Consider the following 21,588-nt stretch of genomic DNA (forward strand, 5'->3'; position numbering starts at 1 on the left):
TATAGGCTTGTGCCCTCTAGGGTTAAAGGCTAATGTTGATTCCCTGGTCATTGGGAGGTGGATGGTGGAAGACAACATCAGATTTGCTGGATGAGCAAGGCCTGGGAGCTGGGCACAAGGATAATGATGGATTTGACAGTTCTAGAGCTGGTCAGAGGAAGACAGACGAACAAGATGCAGCCACAAAAATAAATCCTGAGCATGGCTCACTGGACTTTGCAGACTTTTGTGCCCTGGCAAGGTTGATGCAGGGCTGGGGATGAATGCATTTGCATGGTATTTTGGGTGTCTCTTCCTGCAGACATTATCTGTGCTAAATGAATGTATTGTGGTTGCAGTGAGCCAGGGGAGGGTCGCTGAGGTGCTCCACTGGTGCCTGGTACGTGGGCAGGGAGCAATCACAGGGGCTGGAGAGGATATGCTGTGCTATTTGTACCCTAACTGTGGATTTGTGATGTATTTGATGAATGTATAGAGAAGACCCAAGTGGTATTTTGGGGGTGCAGAAGAGCCCAGCTTGCCCGAGCACCCTGACTCGGGCTCAGGGCAGCAGTACATGACACGGCGGCCTGCTGTGTGCACGGCTGCTGGCTCTGTGTATCGGGGGCATTTGAACCTCACTGTGCCGACAATAAACCCCCAATTTAAAATCAGAACGTGGTGATGGGGTGGCTTTTAGCGCCAGAGCCCGCACGGGGAGTGCGATGAGAAACCACTGCCCTGATGCCATCCCTGACCCCTCGTGCCATCAGTCACTCTGCCATCCGAGTCCTCCGGTGCCATACCAGCCCCCTACACCACGGCAGTCTCCAGTCGCCCTCCCGTTCCCCTCGGCCCGCCCCGGCAGCGGCGCCGGCCCCGCCTCGTGGCGGGCGGAGGAGGCGCAGGCGCGGCGGCCCCGGCCCGGCCCGGCCCCGGCTGCGGCGGAGGCGGCGGCGGCGGCGGGATGGCGGCGCCGCTGAGCGATGGGGACCGTCGGAAGCAGATCAGCGTGCGGGGCATCGCGGGGCTGGGGGACGTGGCCGAGGTGCGCAAGAGCTTCAATCGCCACCTCCACTTCACCCTCGTCAAGGACCGCAACGTCGCCACCCCCCGCGACTACTACTTCGCGCTGGCCCACACCGTGCGCGACCACCTGGTGGGCCGCTGGATCCGCACCCAGCAGCACTACTACGAGCGGGACCCCAAGGTGAGCCCCGGCGGGACGAGGGGCTGGGGCTGGGCGGCCGTGCCTTCACCAAGGGTGTCTCCGTGTCTACCTGGCAGGTGTCCCTGTGGGTGCGACCCATGGGCCTCGTCCCTTGCATGCACCTGGCTGTGGGGCCCCTTGCCACGGCAGTGCCCCTCATGCATCGCACCGTGATTTCTTCCCTGCGGGCATCATGACACCTGTATCCCTCACACGCACTCCGCTGTTGCTGTGTCCCCAGGGGCATTACCATGCCCGTGTCCCTTGTACACACCTCGGCGTGGCTGTGTCCCTCACACACATCTTGCCATGCCTGTGTCCCCACTGACATCACCATAGCCATGTCCCTTGTGCACTTTGCCTTGACTGTGTCCCCACAAACTCCTTGCAGTCCTGTTCCACTGAACCTTACTGCAGCATTGCCCCACCTCAGACACCCTGATAACTGTTCCCCTGTACCTTGTCACAGCCATGTCCCCTGTGGTCCCACTCTGAGCAGGTCTTTGCTGCTGCCAGCTCCTCTGCATGCTCCACCACAGTCATGTCCTGCACTCACACTGCTGCGGTGGTGTCCCCTGTGGGCATCGTCCACCTCCATGGCTCAGCACAGTTGTGTCCTGACTTCACTCCTGCAGAACCTGCAGGCAGCTCAGCTTTGAGGCTGGAGAGGAGTTTCTTGCCTTGTGAAAACCAGACAAGCTCTCCCAGGCCACCAAAGCCCAGGGTTCCTCCCCGCTTGCAAAGTCAGGACAGTGATGCTTGAGGTGTTGGGAGCAGCAAGATGTAATTCAGACTTAATCCTTTAGAATTAAGACCCAATCCAGTGCTTGACTGGAGAGCCACAGAGAGCAGGTGTGTACTGAGAAAGGCACGTACCTTTCCCGGGTGCAGGCAGGCAGCCACCTCCCTGAGTCAGCTCTTTTCCCAAGATTATGAATATTGCCTTGACACAAGAAACAAAGTGCACTTTCACAACAGAATGGCTGCACGTGCACTGGGAGTTACCCGGGGGCTTGGGACTCTCCCTTTTATCCTAACTCACACAAATGTACCCTGATCTCTATTGCAGCACCAACAGAAGGGATTGCACAGATGCCAGAAAGGCTCAGAGGGGCCTGGAGTGAGTCTTCTTCCTGTCCTCTGCACTTAGATTTTCACTAGAAATATGCCCCTCTGGGAGACTGAAAGGAGCAGAACATTTGTGTGCGATGATTTCAGTCTTTCTGATGAGCCCCAGGGAGCAGACTGACTTTCAGACTCCCAGCAAAGGTGGCAGAGTGGGTAATCCTGCTGCTTAGCAGGGAAAGATCCACACTACAGTGGAAATAGATTCAAAGGAAAGCATAATTTTGAAGTCAGGCTATTGTTCTGTTAAGAATTCCAGATTATTTATAAAAATACCCACCGTGATGAATCTGATTGAGGGCAAAAGTTTGCACAGCCTGCTCCTCATCCCACAAACAGGCTTTCGTTAGTATTTGTGGCACAGACAGAGCTCCTCTCAAACTTGGAAGGTCACTGCACAGTTGTGCCAGGAACCCTGCCACCCATGGGACAATTTACTTGTTCAACAGGGTGAAACTGGAGTGAAACTCGGTGTGGGGTGAGCAGGAGGACCCATCAGATGGGAGTGCTGGAAAATTACTTCCAGGAAGGTGCTGGCCCTCAGCCCAGCCGGCCTGCATGGGGCAGGGGGCTTGCTCTGGCCTTTGGGAGACTGGATCAGCTTCAGCCTAGCATGGGAAAACTTTAAAAGCCCAGCGTAAACATCACCTCAGCTGAGCCTGACAGTGTATAAATATGTCATTCAGCATCCTAGATAATACTTGCCCTGAGTTAATTAGGGAAACACTTAACAGGCAGCGAGATTTTTCTATAGAAGGCTGTTGGCGGGGAGATGTGTGGTGGAGACTTGGCCGGCATCCCGCATGAAATTCTTCTGACAAACAGCTCTGGTGCGTGGTGTTCAGGAGCAGGCGCCAAAAGCCAGTCTGGGAAGACATCCCTCCTCTGGAAAATGCTTGGGTCTGCTATTGATTTTAAGCAGCTTTGGTGAAAGCAAAGTGCTGTGCTGTGTGTAAGAGTCTCGCTTTGCCTCCCCAGCGCATTTACTACCTGTCCCTGGAGTTCTACATGGGTCGCACTCTGCAGAACACCATGGTGAACCTGGGCCTGCAGAATGCTTGTGACGAAGCCATTTACCAGGTAAAGTCTTGGGGGTACCAGGGTCCCCCTGAGGCTAAACTTTTCCGCACAGATGGCTGAGTATCTTTATTTCTCAGGGCTTCATCTGAGAAGGTTGTGTTATTTGGACTATACAAAATGAAGCTTGGCTCTTTCTTAGTGTTTTTAATTCCCTATAGAAGACCCTGGGGGGACATTGCGGTTCCTTGGAGTTGGAGTACATTTTTTCCAAACCACCATTTTCCTGTAGCGAATGGGAGAACCCAGAAGTGTATACTGAAAACAACGCCCAGTATCCTAAATGACGTGAGAGTCACAGGCTGCAAAGAGCTTTCCATTAGTAGGAGAGGTGATGTTTTATCACAGGAGATGTAGTGTAATGGGAGAGACTGGGACCAGAGCAGCAAAACACCAAATTACAGTTCATACATTGAGGTACACAAGGCACAGCAGCAGCGCTGCCAGATAGAAGTTAATTGGTGGGAAGGGAGAAAGGAGGGGAAATAATTTGCTTGAAATAAAATGTCCTCAGATGATGGGGAGAAAAACACTGCTGATTATCTCCAAGGCAATCACTAATGTGAGGCCACTGTTACTTACTTATATGGTTATTTACAGACACCTCTGCAACAGCACAGTGACCTCTTTTGACAGAATGTGAGGTTTTCAGCTTTCTCACACAAATGCTTTATTTCTCCCAGCTTCCCCTCTCCTCTCCCTCTGCCCCACCAGATTGATCCATGTTACGCTTACTAGCAGAGGTTGGGCACTTCACTGTCTCTCTAAATGAGGTACTGCAGTTGCTGTAACAACTTGCCAGGAAACATCCTGGCAAGCACTTTCCTTGCCAAGAGATTGGAAGGGATTTCCAGGGAGGCACCTGTTTCCTCTCTGAGGTATTGTGCCTCAGAGGGCAGGCTGATTTTTTTTCAGGGGGCATCCTCCAAGTTCCTTTGCAAGACTCTTTCCAAGTGCAGATTTGGCCCGACATGCCAAGGCTTTCCTTGCTGTAGCCTCCAGCATGTGGAGCTCATCATGGCCAGTGGCCAGGTTGCTTTGGAGGTGTTGTATCCAGCATGGCTTTGTCATTGAGAGAATTTGTCTCAGTTTTTGTGTCCCCATCACTCTGTGCATGAGGCTTTCCCACCTGTGGCTGCAGACCACTGAAGTGCTGGGAAAACAGTTTGGGGAGCAGCTGTGGTATTGGTTTGACTGTTCTGCTGTTCCCCCCTGGCACCAGGGCATGCTACTGCTGCCCCCTGAGAGTCTGCACCTCTGGACTCTTGGAGAGTCCTTGCTGCTGGCAGCCTTAGCCTTCATTTGGCAGGGGCCCCCAGGCCATAGAATTAATGGCTCAAGAGATGCAGGCAACCACTTCCAGCCACGGACTGCAGCCAAGGAGCTCAGTGGCAGGCTGGGCAGGATGTGGGAAGCACAGAGAGGGATGGTGAATGCTGCAGTCACTGCTGCCAGCCTGGCTGTGCCCTTCCTCAAGGACCCGATGGGCATGGGCAGAGGGATGACCTCCCCTTCCCAGGCAGGACTCAGGGGTTCCTTGCACACTGACTTGACCATTCCTCCCATGCTGTCTCCAGTGTCAAGTTTGGTCAAAGGCATCCTGACCTGGGGGGATGCCAGGGCATGAGTGTTTTGTCTGAAGTCTCTAAGGAAACCTTCTTTATGGGAAAGTGAGATCTGGTGATGGGCTAAACCGTTTTCCAATCAGTTGGGCTGTCCAAGGACTAGGGGCTGGTGAGATGCTTTGTGGGGAGGGATGCAGAGACCTTGTGGATTTAACTTCCCCCAGTGTGGGTGGTTTTGGGATGTGTTTGTCCTCCTTGGAGAGCAGCTCAGGACATGGGGTTTGTTTGGTGACATGTTCTGCTGTGGTTCTTCCCCAATAGCTGGGTTTGGACTTGGAGGAGCTGGAAGAAATTGAAGAAGATGCTGGACTGGGAAATGGAGGCCTGGGCCGCCTGGCAGGTAATACAGGGGGAGGAAAGTTCCCTTCTCATGCAGAGTGCATGGGGACTGAGGGTGGTGTGGCTGTCACACCCACACCACTGGCATCTGCCCCACAGGCCTTCAGCAGTGTAGGACCTTCCTGCCTGCTCCTGGTTGGCCAGAAACATCCCCTCCCCAGTGAGAGCTGTAGGTGTGTGTTCCTCAGTGCAGCAGGCAGGGCTGCGGCTGGAAGAGGCTGTCTGGAGCCTTTCTCCTCACCTCCCAGTGAAATCTCTCACTTCTCAGAGGCACTCAACAGCTCTCACACAGGCAGATTGTTGGCTGCTATTTTAGTCTGCCTGTCCTGTGGGACAGCTGGAGATGAGAGCTCCCCGGCACAGCATAAAGGCTGGGGCTGATCTTTACCAGAAATACCAGGATTGAGGGCTGGAAGGGTTTCCTTTGAAAGCAATAATAGTTAAGTAGCTGCTGGTGGAGCAGGTCAGGGTCAGAAGCTGTGCTTCACTGGGCAGACAAGGCTTAGAGCAAGGCCAGTTTAGAAGAGCTCTCACTGCAGCAAAGCTGGATTTGGGGTTTTGGTGACCTGTCCTTGTCACCAACAATTTTTGGGGGTTTGTGGTTGCTCAGCAGGACATGCATAGAGTCCTGCTGCAGACTGTCTCCTTGTCTCCCTTCTGCACATGAGTTTCCTCTGAGTAATAAACATTTCCAGCAGCACTGTTGTGGCAGCTCCTCATCTCCATGCACAGCATGCTGTAGCATGTGCAGCAAGGAAGGAGTGAGGTTCCTTGCAGAGTGCCCACGCTCTGCTCCTACAGCCTGTTTCCTTGACCCTTACAGCCTGTTTCCTGGACTCCATGGCCACACTGGGGCTGGCAGCTTATGGTTATGGCATCCGCTATGAGTTTGGGATCTTCAACCAGAAGATTGTCGATGGATGGCAGGTACTTGGGAAACTCAGTTTCTTCCTCTGTTTCATGCAATGGGCAAGGCCTGGATGTAAAAGGCACTGCAGTGCCTTGAGCTACTCCTAAACTGGGCATTTGAGTCCGTCACTCAACAAGATGATGCGAGAGTTGAGCCACAGGACATGGCTGACACCTGAGGTCTGCCTGCCTGCGTCTCCACAGTGCAGCTGCAACAGCCCCAAAGTCTCATCCAGCTTGGCAGTGAGTCAGCAAAGCAGTCAGACTAAGGATGGAGATGTGCCTAAATACCTCAGGAAGGTGTCTGGCAGAGGATGTGTTTGATCATGATGGAACGTGGGAAAGTGCCTGGGGTGATTGCTGCTCCTGTGGTTTCCCTGGTCAATGGCAGACAGGACTTAAACAGCAATTTTCCTGTAGCATTAGTGACCATACTATTTTTCAGTGAAAATAGGCTAAAAAACTGCCCCAGCTAGCAGTTTTTCTTACTGTGTGCCTGGAAATGGTTTTCATTAGGAGACTTACCTTGCTTCAGAGTATAAAGTATCTTTTTCTCCTTAAAACACCACTCTGCAACTCAGGGACGATGAGAGGTTTAAAGGTTGTTTTTTCCTGCTTCTCCACAAAGGAGCTGCAATGCTAGGCCCCATAAATGGTGAAAACAGGGAGGGGAAATTTTTCCCTGCGTTTGACTTCATGTTTCTTAAAAAAGAACAGAGGTGGTGGCATGCTGGGCTGTGGCACTCCTCCCTGCCTTGCCCCTCCTTGTCCCACTATCTCCCCCTTCCTTCCTTTAAGTCCCTCCCCCCCACAGCAGAGAAATTCATGGAGGCAGAAAGCATCTCTGGATAACACTAGCCTGGGTGGCTCTGATGGATTCACTTTGCTCTCATTGCCACAGTTGTGAGCTGAGAGGAGAAACCCTCCCTGGCAGAGGGCAGAGCAGTTAACAAGACCTGGCTTACTGGGTGTGGCTTGTGGCCAGGAACAGTGACACTGGGTGCCACATCCCACATACTCCACAATCCACAGTCAAACTGGATGTAAAGGACTGGAGACAGACCAAGTGCAGTGGTCTGTGCAGTTTGGGTGGTTTAAACCTTAACAAAGGTTTGTAGAGGCTGATTTATTTATGCCAGCTGGGATGCAGTCATCCAAGTTTTGGAAAGCCCAGCTATCCTCTAGAGGCCTCTGCATATCCATTTTTAAAGCCAGCTTGCTGGAGCTTTGCTTTCAGATCGATCTCCCTTCAAAGAGCCTTGTTCAGCCTTCACTTGGAGCCACGAGCCACTCCTTGAAGCCCATGTGCCTCTTGCAGGTGGAGGAGGCGGATGATTGGCTGCGCTACGGCAATCCCTGGGAGAAGGCTCGTCCCGAGTACATGCTCCCAGTGCACTTCTACGGCCGTGTGGAGCACACTCCCGAGGGGGTGAAGTGGATCGACACCCAGGTACCACCATCTGTCTCCCTGCTGGGCTGGAAAAGGCCAGGCAGGGTAACCCTGGGCTGCCTGAGGTCTTCAGGCTTTGCTTCTCCCCCAGACTGGCCAAACTGCATCTGCTACCCTTGCAGTTACAAAGGTGACTTCGTAGCCTATGAGGTTTGAGGAGATAAAAGCTTCTGTTGAATTGTTGCAGCAGGATTTGAGAAGAAAGAGGGATCTATTGATCTCCAGGGCAAAGCCCCAGTCTTCCATGGACTTTTGTTAGAGGAGAATTGTAGGCTCCTTCCACGTTGCTCCTGGCCATTGCTCACTCACACCCTGTAGATTTTCAGGTGGTTCTGATGCTGCTGCTATGCAGGGGCATGGAGCAATCCTGTGGGTGTTTAATTCTTGTTATGAGAGCAAGTTCCTCTTTCCCAGAGCAGCTCAATGGGCAGAGTGCTGTCAGGGAAGGCTGGAGACATGGATTCCAGTTTCCAGTCTGCCTGGAGGCCTTGTTTTGTGGCATCATGGAGCACAAACACCCTTTCAGCCTCTCCCACAGTTGAGGAGGTAATGCTGTACTTCAGGAGCTCGTGCTTGTTCAGGCTACTGCATCATAGGTGCATTCCCATCTTGCTGCTGACAGTGGCACAGGGTTATTAAAAGGATTGAAGATGCTTCAGCCTCTCCTCTGTAAGCACTGCTCAGGGTAGAGGAAGGAAGGACAGTCAGTTTCTCTGTGATTCAGGGAGATGACCTAACCTTGTTCCCATAATGTTCAGTGGTCTCTCAGCCTGATGGACCAGCTCAGTTAATCCGAGGAGCTCACAGTCACAGACCCCAGCCATTCTCTTCAGCTCCAAGAGCTGAAGCTGTTACAGAGTCACCTGGGCCTGTTCAGAGGAGAAATAAACCATTTTATTTCTGGTTGTCAGAGGCCGTGCAGTGACCTAGGCCATTGCCAGATGACAGTGCAGGGGTTCAACACCACAGCCCCGGCACAGGGAACATTTTGGAGGAGCTGTGTCAGAGGTCTCTGGCCCCCAGGTGCAGCAGGCATCCATTTGAGCACCAAGTACCATTGCATTTCAGCATGCCTTTCTTCTGATCCTGCTGGTAGTCTGGGGTTTCAGGGATCCCAAACACTGCTTCCTACAAGGACGTGAGTTTTCACATAGGACTGCTTAGGCAACAAGTTGGAAAGGCTGGAAAAAGCCAAAGATGCAGTCTCCAAATATAGCACGGCTGAGTTCATGTGATGTGTGCCCCGGTCCCTGGGCAGGCTCCCTGCCTGCTTCCATGTTCGGAACTGGTAACAACAGCTTGGAAAGCTGAGCTCTTGCTCATTCTCCCCAGAGGGTAGGTGTTGCTGATGCCAGCACAAAGGGGCTGTTAAGGACCAACATGCTGATCTGCCCAGGTTTTCCCTGCTGTGTGAGCTGGGAGCTCCAGGGTTACTCACCGTAGCCATGTGTGCAGCCTCCTGAGGCCTAAGCATCATCTGCAAACTGCACAGAGAGTTTCACACTCATGTTCAGTTCAGGTGCTGGAGATCTCAGTAGAGTTATCCAGGCAGGTTCAACAAACCCTGAATATTGGGTGGATGGCTCTGGAAATGGTGCTGCAGTTGTAGGGTTTGGTCCTGGCAGGTTGCAGAAGGCTAATGGGCAGGATTCAGGCTGTGGAGTTAATCACAGATGGAAACACAAAAGTCCAAGCTGCCCTGGCTCTACCCCAGCACACCCCAGACAGAATCACGGTGGGCAGCTGAGGGTGCTTTCACTGCTCTGAGAGCAACCCCAGTTGGTATAGGAGGGTCAGCAGGTTTCTTGCAACTCCCTCTTGAATTTGTTTGGTGGGGTTGTAACTCCAGTTGGTCAGTAAAGCTCCAGAGCTCTGGTTCCCTATGAATGCTTTCCCAGTAGGTGGTGGAAGTGCCTATGATAGCAGGGAAATCGGTGAGGCTCAGCAGGTGTATTTTAGTGAGGTGAGAGTCCTTCCACAGCCAGGACTTGTCTTTATCCTCTGGATTCTTCCTGCAGAGGTTTCAGCCACTGTCCCACATTCTCTGAGCTGTGCTGTGACCAGGGGGGAATATTGTCCTTTCCAGGTTGTCCTTGCCATGCCTTACGACACCCCAGTGCCTGGATACAAGAACAACACTGTGAACACCATGAGACTCTGGTCTGCCAAGGCACCAAATGACTTCAACCTCCAGGAGTGTAAGTGCTGTCCTTCCGCTGCCTCTCCTCTGGCCAGGCTGGGACACTGTTGTCCCTTTGTTCATGGCACCTGGCACAGCACTTCACATCTGGCCTGCTTTGTATTTATCTCATAGCTATCTCCAAAACACAGCACTGTGTGCGAATCCATGGATCACACTACTCCCCAACTGCTTCCAGAGCCCTCATACACCAGGACACCCACCCATCTCCTTTTGCCACTCTAGTACCTTTCATACATGTACATTCCCATTCTGTTCCATGAACACGGGCCTGAATATTCCTGTTACAAAATCTCTCTGCAAGAGAAGAGGGAAAAGTATGGTGTCAGGGACCTGACTGAATCTCTTCAGCTGCTGCAGTGCTGTGTGTATTTCTCTCCCTGCAGTCAATATGGGTGACTACATCGAGGCAGTGTTGGACAGAAACCTGGCAGAAAACATATCCAGAGTTCTATACCCAAATGATAACGTGAGTGACTTGCTTGCCTTTCTTCCCTGTTGCTCAGAATTATCCTTCCTGCAGTTGTATCTCCTTGTTTGCAAACTCTGGAAGGTCATGGCCATCTGATGCTTGTTGCTCTGCTTTAATACAGTAGATTATCCCTATAATTCCCAGTGAACAGGTGTGGCTCTGCTGGCTTCAGAGGGTCTTTCCTGACTGATTGGCAGCTAAGAGTCTGGCCTATATGATGTAGCTGCTCTGTTCCATGCTGAGGAGGGGAAGACATTACTCCTTCAGCTTCAAGGCAGTTGCCAGTTTACACGGTGGGGACTCATCTCCATCCCTAATTCAAGGGATTTCTCACTGCAAGGGCTGTCCCAGGCCAAGCACTCACTGGGCTCTGGGTCCAAAAGGGAAGAGCCCTCATATCTAGTCATGGATTGGCATCACTGCTGGAGAAGCAAATATCCTGCACTTTACCCCACACCCTATCAAACCTGCAGGTGTTTTAAAACAGACCAGCAGAAAGCACAGTGTGTAGGAGGCAGCTGGTATGTCCAGAGGCACTTCTGGCTATTGCAGAAAGCCCAAAATCCTTTGTCCAAAAACCCTGAAAAGGATTTTGCTGCAAGGGAGGGAGCTGTGCTGGCTCTGTAGGAGGAGCATGGATGGGGCAGGCTCTGTTGCTCTCTCTGGAAGCAGCTGTTTGGGATGCCAAGCCCCTTGTGAGTCCCTGCAGCTGTTGTCCACACCAGAGACATATGAGAAACATCCACATTTGCCCTGGTGAGGAGCCAAATATCTGAAGGGTTGGGAAGCCCCTTGGAGTGCAGAGGAGCATCTCCAGGGCTTTGGCTGCCAGGTGGGGATGGCAGCTGCAGCTCTGATGGATGTGGTGTCCCCACTCGTAGTTCTTTGAAGGCAAGGAGCTGCGGCTGAAGCAGGAGTACTTTGTGGTGGCTGCCACCCTCCAGGACATCATCCGCCGCTTCAAGTCCTCCAAATTCGGCTGCCGAGACCCTGTGAGAACATGCTTTGAAACCTTCCCAGACAAGGTGAGTTTCTAGCACCGGGGAAATTTCAGCCAGACCTGCCTGTCATGAGGGAGAGCAGAATGCTCAGGACTAAATGGGGGCATTTATACAAACACCCTGTCAGTTTGGGTTGTAAAAGAGATGATCTCCAGGCCTATTTTCCCAGGGAAAAAATTGTAATTTGGAGCAAAACTTGAAAAGTTTGAATAGCTCCATTGATGAGAGGTCTGTCTGTTTCTGGGTTGTGAGTCATGAGAAGAGCTTTGGGGCTGACCCTTACCCCAACCTCTGAGCGTGCAGGGCACTGTCACAGCCCTGTCACTGCCAGAACTGAGACTAGCAAGTCTGTGTTGCAGGTGGCTATTCAGCTAAATGACACCCACCCTGCCCTGTCCATACCAGAGCTCATGCGGATCCTGGTGGATGTGGAGAAAGTGGACTGGGACAAGGTGAGCAGAGTTGGGAGGACCATGCTGAACCTTGCAGGGGAAGGACCTGTGGGATTTCCTTTTCCCTCCTGGCCTGGGTGCATGTGCATTAACCTGCTGTTTGTAATGCAGGCCTGGGAGATCACAAAAAGGACCTGTGCCTACACCAACCACACCGTGCTGCCTGAAGCCCTGGAGCGCTGGCCGGTCTCCATGTTTGAGAAGCTGCTGCCACGCCACCTGGAGATCATTTATGCCCTTAACCAAATGCACCTCGATGTAAGGGACTGGTCCCAGGCTGTGGGAACCCTGGGGATCTTGATGTGACCACCTTTAGGATGGGAATGCTCCTAGGTCCTGTGGCTGTGTCACTCATGTCCCTCTCCCTGCCTGCAGCGTGTGGCAGCTCTGTACCCAGGGGACATCGACCGTCTGCGGAGGATGTCGGTGATCGAGGAGGGAGACTGCAAGCGGATCAACATGGCTCATCTCTGCGTCATTGGCTCCCACGCCGTCAATGGCGTGGCCCGCATCCACTCCGACATCGTGAAGAACTCAGTGTGAGCTGGGACATAGCCAGGCACCCTCTCTGCCCACTGGGCTTTGCCTGCCAGCTGGGAAGGAGCAGCTGGGGCAGCTGGGTGTCCAGGTCTGCTTTGGTTGCCTTGCTGGGGAGACTCTCTCCCTTTGGAGCTGGTGAAACTCTTGGCAGTACTGCTGAGGGAGGGGGTGAGAGGCAGCAAAGAGTTCACAGCTGTTACAGGGAGAGTGACAGAGTCAATCCTGAGTCAGGAGCACACACTGTGGGGGGTCCAGCTGTACCTCTGGGTGGTGGTGTGTGGCTCAGAGCTCTATGGTGTTTCAGGTTCAAGGATTTCTATGATCTGGAGCCAGAAAAGTTTCAGAACAAGACCAATGGCATCACGCCGAGGCGCTGGCTCCTGCTGTGCAACCCAGGACTGGCTGACATTATTGCTGAGGTGAGTGGTGAGCATGTGAGGTGAGGGGCTGAGCATGATCCCTTTGGTCACCTCTTCCTGTGGTCTGGTCAGCCCTGAGGCTGACACGTGGCAGCTCTGTGGGGACAGCCGGGAGGACCATGCTGAGGTACATGTAAGGTGTGAGATTGGCTGGGCTCTAAAGGTGATGGGGAAGAGTTGGCCAAAAAAACCTGCAGAAATCTGCATCTGGTCCCTGCCCTCGTGGGGACTGCACACAGGGACAACCAATCACAGGGTGTCTGCACAAGTGTGCAGCTTCATAAGCACAAAGGAGCTCCTGTGGAGGCCCAGCCCCAGTTCTGTCCCTTCTGTTTCCCAGGCCCTTTAGGACAGGTTTTTACATCACACTGCAACATGCCACGGCTGAATATCATCCTGCAATTAAATGCATCTTCATGTCCTGCCCATCAGTTTCTCCAGCTGGCAAGAAGCCGTGGCATATGTGCACACACCCTCCCTCTTTCTGCTAAAACTCCTTGAGAAAGGGGGACTTGTCCAAATTTTTACTAGTGCCCTGTTTCCATTTGGCTTCTTTGTGACACAGAGAAGTAACCTCACCATGAGAAACTGTAGCCCTTTTCCTGGCCACACTGCCTATTCCAGTTCCCAGTGGGACAGTGGCACCTCTGCTGGGGAAGGGCAGTTGTGGACTGGGTGAAGTGTCTCATGACATTCCTGGTTTGTTGTTTTAGAAAATTGGTGAAAGCTTTATCACAGATCTGAGCCAGCTGAAGAAGCTACTGGAATTCATTGATAATGAGACTTTTATCAGGGACGTGGCAAAAGTCAAGCAGGTAACATGCACTGGAGGTGGCCCAGGGGAAGAGGGCTAACATAGCACCATGCTGCCAGGAACATCCCAGCAGCGAATGCTCACTTCTGATGCAAGTCCTGAGAACTCATGCCTGTATTCTTCTGCCAGGAGAACAAGCTAAAGTTTGCAACCTACTTGGAGGAGCAGTACAAGGTGAAGATCAACCCTATGTCCATGTTTGATGTCCAGGTGAAGCGAATCCATGAGTATAAGCGGCAACTGCTGAACTGCCTGCACGCCATCACCCTCTACAACCGTAAGTCCCCCAGCCTCTCACTGCCAGGACTTCTCTCCAGGAGGGAAGACAGAGTGTCTGGAGGGTGATACAGAGCTCTGGGGAAAAGCTCACAGCCCAAATCTCCAGGCCAGGTAACCTCCACACCTGTTCTGCAGGTGTCAAGACCGACCTGGTGCAAGTTAAGACCCCATTTCCCACTGTATATTTGGAGCCCCTGCACATTCCCAAAGGGAGGCAAGTCATTGGAGCTCTGCACTGTTCTGGCTTGAGTAGTTCTCTAAGGATCTGAATCTGCAAGGATTCTGTTGCCATTTTTTGCTCACCATGTCTCATTGGGCTTCAGGGTCCTGCAAGGATGATGGGTCCTTGTGATGTGGGTTGAGATCCCAGCCCATCTCTGATCCAGGCAGTAAACTCTGCCCAGTTTATCTTCAGTTCTGAAGATTTTAATTATTTTTTTTTTAAAGATCAAATTTGACCTTTCAAATTTGAAAAAATTTTGAAGAAAGATCCCTGCTCTTACAGGCATCAGATGTAATCCATCCAAATCCTTTGTGCCCAGGACCATTATGATTGGAGGAAAGGTAACCTGCATTCCAGACTTGGTGCATGTGTGGCTCAAGGGGTGGGTGGGGAAGGTCCTGTCCCCTTTCCATGGCTTTGCTGGGCCTGCTGTAGATTAGTCAGCAGTAGGAAACAGCTCCATGGACTAACTGGACTGAGCAAGGCTCCATCACTATTACCCCATGGCTCAGCACCTTTCCTGCCAATAGGGTGTTTTTCCTAATTCATGGCTGGGAGAATTAGGATTGTTCAGGGTCTGGGGAGACTTTATTGTAGTCTTTCAGTACTTGAAGTGGGCCTTTTAAGAAAGATGGGGACAAATGTTTTAGCAGGATCTGTTGTGATAGGACTAGGGATAGGGGTTTTAAATTGAAGGAGGGTTAATTTAGATTAGATCTAAGGTGGGAATTTTTTTCTGTCAGTGTGGTGACCCACTGGAACAGGTTGCCCCAAGGTGATACATGCTCCATCTCTGGAAACATTCAAGATAGGTTGAATGGAGCTCTCAACAACCTGGTCTAGTTGATGTGCCTGCTTATTGCAGGGGGGTTGGACTACATGTCTTATAAAGGTCCTTTCCAACCCAAACCATGCTGTGATTCCATGTGAACAGTAGAGGTGAGGCTCAGACTCCCTGCAGTGAGGACCCCACACTGGCATCTCTCATGCTCTCCCTTCCTTAAAAGCTTTCCCCATTTCTGGGCTGCTCTTCTTCAGGCGGCCCCTGGCTACCACATGGCCAAGATGATCATCAAACTCATCACATCCATTGGTGAGGTCATCAACAACGACCCCTATGTGGGGGACAAGCTCAAGGTCATCTTCCTGGAGAACTACCGGGTATCCCTGGCTGAGAAGGGTATGTCTGGTCTTTTGTAAGCATGTGTCAGAAGTTGGGCATGTGCTAGCCAAGCCCAGGAACGGGCTGGCCTGAGAGGCTGATGTAGCAGGACACCTGCCTGTCCCCTAGCAAGAGCCTGAAGGCTCCACACAGGGCAGGAAGCCAGCTTCATGCAGGTCTGGCATCAGGTGCATGGGGTCATGGCAAAGCTGAGCCTGGCTCCAGAGATGTGCTGTTTGGGCTGAGGGCAAGGTCAGAAGGGCCATTGGCAAATGCCAGTCCTGGTTGTGGGGAGCTGCAATGTGCCAAGGATTAACTCCTACCTCTCTTGCACCTGGCAGTGATCCCAGCAGCGGATCTCTCCCAGCAGATCTCCACAGCTGGCACGGAGGCCTCAGGTACTGGCAACATGAAGTTCATGGTGAATGGAGCCCTCACCATTGGTACCATGGACGGGGCCAATGTGGAGATGGCTGAAGAGGCAGGCGAAGAAAATCTCTTCATATTTGGCATGCGAGTGGAGGATGTGGAGGCCCTGGATCGGAAAGGGTTGGTGCACACCAGGGCTTGTCAGATGGGGATGCAGAGCTCAGCTCTGGTGGGGAGAGCCACATTCTCTGGGAGGGGAACCTTCCTCTCTGGGCAGCTCTGGAGCAGGAAAAAGCAAGGGGCTAGAGGCAGTCTTTGCCTTGGGCTGCAAGGATTCGGCTCACCCAGAGCACCGTGGCTGTGAGTGGGACATGGCACAAAGGGTATCAGTCAGACACAGCTGCTGGTTGGAGCCATGAGCAGGGTGCTCTGATGGACACAGCCCTGGGAGCAGGGCCCCTCACTCAGGAGCTGTACCACATCCTTGCCTGCCCTGCCTGCCCCAGACACAAGGGCCCCAGGAAGAGCAGCAGTGCCTAGAGCCTGTCTCTGCTGGGCACAGGTACAACGCCCGGGAGTACTACGAGAGCCTGCCCGAGCTGCGCCAGGCCATCGACCAGATCAGCAGTGGCTTCTTTTCTCCTCGAGACCCTGGCTGCTTCAAGGATGTTGTGAACATGCTCATGTACCACGACAGGTGAGTCCTGGGAAGCATCCCTGTGCAGCAGGGAGCCCTGCCTGCTCATGGGAAGGTGTCTGTCCTGCCCAGAAGGCAAACCCCAGCCAGACTCTGCTTTGGGTTTCAGGTTTAAGGTGTTTGCAGACTACGAGGCCTACATTAAGTGCCAAGGGCAAGTGGACCAGCTGTTCATGGTAAGACAGGCCCACTGCTGAGTGGGAAGGCTGGGATCTTTGTCCATGGCAGTGCAGTGGGAAAGCTGGGGGTAACTGGGATGAGTGTGCTCCAGTGGAGCCCTTATGGATACTGCAGCACGTGTGTGCCTTGGGGCACGGTGAGGCAGGTTTGGCTGCTGTAGCAGCCCCACACTGTAGTGTTTTAAACCAACCAGTGCCCTGCAAGGCTGCAAACCAGGATGGAACTGAGTGAGCAACCGGGTACTGACATTGCCTCTCCTCTACCCAGGATCCCCGTGAATGGACGAGGAAAGTCATCAGGAACATTGCGTGCTCTGGCAAGTTCTCCAGTGACAGAACCATCACGGAGTATGCCCGTGAGATCTGGGGGGTGGAGCCTTCTGCCACAGCAATCCCCCCACCCAACCTCCCCCGAAACTGATGCAAGCACCAAGGGAAGGAAGGAGGGATATGCTCCCATTGCAGGAGGCCTCACCTGCATTTCACCACCAGTCAGATGAGCTCAGCTCTACAGAACCAAGGCCTTTCCCTCAGAGGGGTAGAAGGATGCTCTGCGGAGGAGCCCTGAATGAGGAACAAGAGCTGGGGGACAGGAGAAAGGACCTTGTGTTTGCACCTACTTAGCCTGCATGTGCTGCATAGTGCTTTTAGTGAGATGACCATGGATAAGTCTTCCACGGCTGTGCTCCGTGCTTAACAAGGGCTTTCCAAGTAAACCCTCCCCTCCCTGCTGTGTGCAAGGGCCTGGCCTCCTTGACCCTGCCCCACAAGTAGGATTAACCAACACAGAGTATGTCTTCTCCAGGGGTCTGCCAGGCCCAAAGCTGGGAGAGGCCAATCCGTGCCCATCCCCTGCCCCAGTATCACCTAAAGAAGGGGGGGCTGGCAGTGAAAGCAGCTGGCCCCAGGGCAGGCACCAATGTCAAACATTGTGCCACAAGCAAGAGAGCCTGAGATCAGCCACTTCCTTGCCACAGAGCTTACTGTAGCCTCCTACCACACCTTTTTCCTAACTAAAGGCCCAATAACCAAGCTACTCCAGGGATTTCAGCCTCCGTGTCTGCATAGGGAGGGCTGTACCTGCCACTGCCAGCTGGGTGGCTGAGCCTGCTGGCTCTTGGCTCTGCAGGTACAGCTGTGTGCTGCTCCAGGGGTGAACAGTGGATCACATCCCTGGCACTCCTCTGTATCAGTCATACTGCTCCACATGTCCCTCCCAGTGCTGGGGTCACAGTTTAACACCCATAGTGCTGTGTAGTGCACCAGTACTGCCCTGTTTGACACCAACTCATTAAAACAACCTGAACACCTGCTGGTTTGACTTGTGACTACTCCATGCCTCCGAGTTCAGGTTGAAACAAGTTCAGGCCACAATGCCTGATTCATTGCTGTCCTTCCCCAGCTGTGGCTTTGTGGTTTGTAGTCCCTTGCAGCTGGCATGGTGTTGGCACCACCATGGGGAGGCAACATACCCATGACACACTGACTGTACACACTGGGGTGGGAGTTAGTGTTGTGTTTGCCCTGCAAATGGCATGCAGGGCTCCTGAACTAGAAATCACACAGGCAATTCCCATCTCCCCCTTTCCCAGGGGAGAAGCAGAGCCTCAGCTGCAGCTGTGCTACAAGCACAGACCCTCTGCTCCACGAAAGTCACTCCCCTAGAGTTGGCAGCAGCCACAAAGATTTGCCCAGTCCCAGCTGCAAGCCCACCTCCCACACATAACCCTACTGCAGCCCTGCCCCACACCCAGCTGACCTGCTCAATGTGGGGAAAATGTCCCAAAAACTGCCAGGTAAGACTGGTAAAGCTAAAGTGATCAGCAGTCAATGCCTTTATTAAAACTACACCACTTTTAGATAAACATTTCAGTTTAAATTTCCAAGCGTAGCACTGGCCTGCTAACAGGAAGGGTGGTGGTGGGACCAGCAACAGCAGCAGTTCTCGTGCTGGACACCCAGCTCTGTCCCACCAGGAGGAAGGCAGCAGCCAGGCCCCAGCTCAGGCTGCACTTTGCCCCAAGCCAGCTGCCAGCAGCAGCATTAACTGGAATGTGTGTGTTACTCTCCAGCGCCAGGTAAGTATTTCTTGTCTGTCAGTGCGATAAATTATGGTTGATGCACTTGTACTGAAGTGGCACAGCTACTTTATGAGTATCAGGTCAGAAACCTCAGGGACAACCGCACTAATGGCAGAAGAATCTTGGTAAAACAACAAGCTACTGTCTCTTTTGCAACTAGTATGAGCCTTCAGATATAACTCTGATGCATGCTGAGCAGATTATTACTATGCTGTAGACCCCTGACCAGTTGGGGCAGCACAATTCCCTTTGAGCACTAGTGACTAAACCTACAGCACCTGGTACTGTCTGTATGGACTGGCATGGGGCAGGACCCCAGTGAGGCAGTGTGTGACTGACTCCTCTTTCAATGCAGAGCATAAACCAGCCCTGCTTCTAGCCCCATGCAGGGAAAGGACATCCCCAGAACCTCTCTCTGTGGGAAGGGCTCATTTCCACTTCCTCCTGGACAATGGATGTCAGAGGGGCTAAGATGTGCTACTGGAAGTGCACAGAAGGCAGGGGGAAGAGATGGGGAGTGACACCCCAGGTTTATTTTTGCATCAAAAACTGTATCACTGCCTGCTTTTAACCACAGTGGAACAACACGGCTACCAGGAACAGGAAAATCTGACCCAAGGAGTTAAAAGTAGTTAAGGAAAGAAAACCCTTGCCCTTCTCACCAAAAAGCAGCACATGTCTGTCTGGGTGTGTGTAGGGGTAATGGAAGACATCCATTCCAGCAGCCAGAAGAGGAGATCAAGCAAAAAAGTAATCTCACACTTTCTGGCTTAAACACCCAAATCTGCAATTTATATACATGTGTCATTCCAATCCTAATAGGAAGTACTTGTGAAGGGGAGGAGGTCGACAGAGGATAGCAGGAATGGGAGCAAAAAATGTTGTTCAGAAGGAAAAAAGTACAGGAAAGATAAAAGGGCACTAGCCTTTCCCACTAAAGAGATGTTTCAAAAGGAAGAACAAAAAAAATCTTTCATTTTATTTCCAAATGTGTGCAATTACCCCAACACTTGCAGCACATTGTGACTAAAGAGCTGAATAAAAATACCTCTCACTACCTGGATCCTCCATGTATTTGTAATTACAGCCACTGATTGAAAAGGAAAGGCAAAACATGTATTTTCTAGAAAGAGAACACCTCAAACTCAAGCAAGACAACTGCAGTAAGGAGACATGGCAAAAGCCATTTGTCTACAAATGTATCTCTACATGATCCAAAAATAGCAGCAGTGTTTAAAAGTGAAAGAAACATCCTTGGTCATGACACAGAGTCCTAGGAACATCTGTCCTCAGCAGTACCATGCGGGATGGGCGAGGCTTTGCTGCGCTTACATTTTTCACTGTTTGGTACTGGCTTCTGGGCTGTTACCACCCCTCCATCCAAGTCCAAAAAAGAGCCAACAGCTTCTTCCTTCTGCTGTCACAGATGCTGATGCCAGAAGCTGGAGTTGCCAAGGGTACACATCAGGGCTGGAATGGGAATCCCTGACCTGCTCTAGTGCCAGGGATGGAAGAACGGCAGACTGACCCACAGGGAGCAGGGAGGAAAAGGAGAGAGAGGAAGGAAATGAAAATCTCTGTGCTGACAAGCAGACAGTCTTCAGTGATGATGCTCATGTTCAGATTTTCCCAGGAATTCCCTAGAAAAGGAAATGACAAAGCAGTGACACTTGGCTCTCCTATACTCTGGTGCTCACTACAGCCTGCAGGCCTTCCCATTCCCCTGGCAAATACTATGTCTCAAGCATTTGCAGCTACAAGGAACAGCACTAAGCTTTGCTCTCACACCCATCAGAGGCTTCCCACTGGAAGAGCCAAACTAAAGCAACTACTCTGCAAACAGCTCCTCTAGAGCGTGCAGCTCACAGCAGAGATGAACCAGAAAGTGCTCCCAGATTTCTATGGCTTCCCTTCCCAAAACCTGCTTTGCAAGGAGGTGGAGAGCTCTGACTCCCGTGCTAAGCCAGCCCCGGTATCTCCCCCACTGTGGAGAGCAAAGGGTGCCCGGGTGCCCAGCCCAGCGGGGAGCGCAGTTACCGCAGTATCCGAGGTAGCTCTGGACTCCTGTAGATGTACTTGTGCCGGTAGCCGAGGTCTGTGTGGAAGGGCACAAACTGCACCTTGTAGTCCCGGAAACTCCGCGACGTCGCCGCGATGTTGTAAAGCTGAACCCAAGGAGAGGGAAGTGAGGGACTCGTGTTAATCCAACCCAGCTACCCCTGCCAAACCCGCAGCTCCCTCAGGCATGGGTGAGGGGCCCTGGCTTGAGCAGCTTTGGTGGCTCCAGCCTCATTTCACTACTGATTTGCCGCCTCCAACACTACAGAATCTGCAGTCGCTGTGGGCTATGCATTTTACACCTTTCTGTTACTGACTTCTTGCCTGGCTGAGACGTTCTATCCACACCAGTTCCTCCCATCAGATCAGTTTGCAGAGCCACGTGTGTACCTTTTTTCCCAGATGAAATGGTACCACTGGATCATCCTCAGCATGAAGGATGAGCAGAGAGCAGGAAATGTATTTCACACTGTAAAACAGACAACAATGTCACAAAGGCTCAGAGCAATCCCATCGTTCTCTAACACCAACACATGCACATTTTTAAGAAAAGTGCAATGACAAACATGTCCTGTGGGCTATTAACTACAATTTAAAACCTTATCTGGGCACCATTCGTTTGATCTATAGAAAATTTTCCAGTGAAAGACATGCTCATAACATTTTCTTGCTGCTTAGACCAGAGAAAAGTGTCTCACTCCACTGTAAATCATCACCCTGCCCCCCCGCCCCCAGGTCCGGTTTGGTTTCCATACTGGAAACTCACAAATGCTCAGGCTCTTCAATGAAAGGCTCAGTGAAAGGACACAATGTGATTACAGGCAAAGTGGCTTAGGCAAATACACAGCAAAGAAATCTACTCAAACCTTCCTTCCATGTTCCAGTGCTACTGTTTAAGTTGTAAGGTACACTTGAAAAGCATAAATGG

At 52.1% G+C, this 21,588-nt stretch overlaps 2 protein-coding genes across 2 annotated transcripts in view; one reads left to right on the forward strand and one right to left on the reverse strand.

Moving 5' to 3' along the window:
• Positions 1 to 872: 872 nt before the first annotated feature.
• PYGB (glycogen phosphorylase B) lies at positions 873 to 17,832 on the forward strand. Its single transcript, XM_058834671.1, has 20 exons — positions 873 to 1,189; positions 3,293 to 3,394; positions 5,278 to 5,356; positions 6,179 to 6,282; positions 7,583 to 7,714; positions 9,801 to 9,912; positions 10,301 to 10,383; positions 11,268 to 11,411; positions 11,747 to 11,839; positions 11,951 to 12,097; positions 12,215 to 12,378; positions 12,684 to 12,798; positions 13,512 to 13,613; positions 13,742 to 13,889; positions 14,397 to 14,455; positions 15,153 to 15,294; positions 15,618 to 15,825; positions 16,208 to 16,342; positions 16,452 to 16,518; positions 16,790 to 17,832. The coding sequence occupies exons 1-20, from the start codon at positions 947 to 949 to the stop codon at positions 16,940 to 16,942; spliced, it is 2,532 nt and encodes an 843-aa protein (XP_058690654.1). The 5' UTR covers positions 873 to 946; the 3' UTR covers positions 16,943 to 17,832.
• A 509-nt stretch (positions 17,833 to 18,341) lies between these two features.
• Positions 18,342 to 21,588, reverse strand: part of ABHD12 (abhydrolase domain containing 12, lysophospholipase) — a 37,952-nt gene continuing 34,705 nt past the window's right edge. Inside the window, exons 11-13 of the mRNA XM_058834680.1 lie at positions 21,051 to 21,129; positions 20,640 to 20,767; positions 18,342 to 20,242 (exon numbers count right to left, since the gene is read on the reverse strand). Of these exons, the coding sequence (XP_058690663.1) occupies positions 20,203 to 20,242; positions 20,640 to 20,767; positions 21,051 to 21,129 (247 nt within the window). The 3' untranslated portion in view covers positions 18,342 to 20,202. The remainder of the gene's footprint in view (positions 20,243 to 20,639; positions 20,768 to 21,050; positions 21,130 to 21,588) is intronic.

This window comes from Poecile atricapillus, chromosome 3 (assembly GCF_030490865.1).
Source record: "Poecile atricapillus isolate bPoeAtr1 chromosome 3, bPoeAtr1.hap1, whole genome shotgun sequence".
Taxonomy (NCBI): Eukaryota; Metazoa; Chordata; class Aves; order Passeriformes; family Paridae; genus Poecile; species Poecile atricapillus.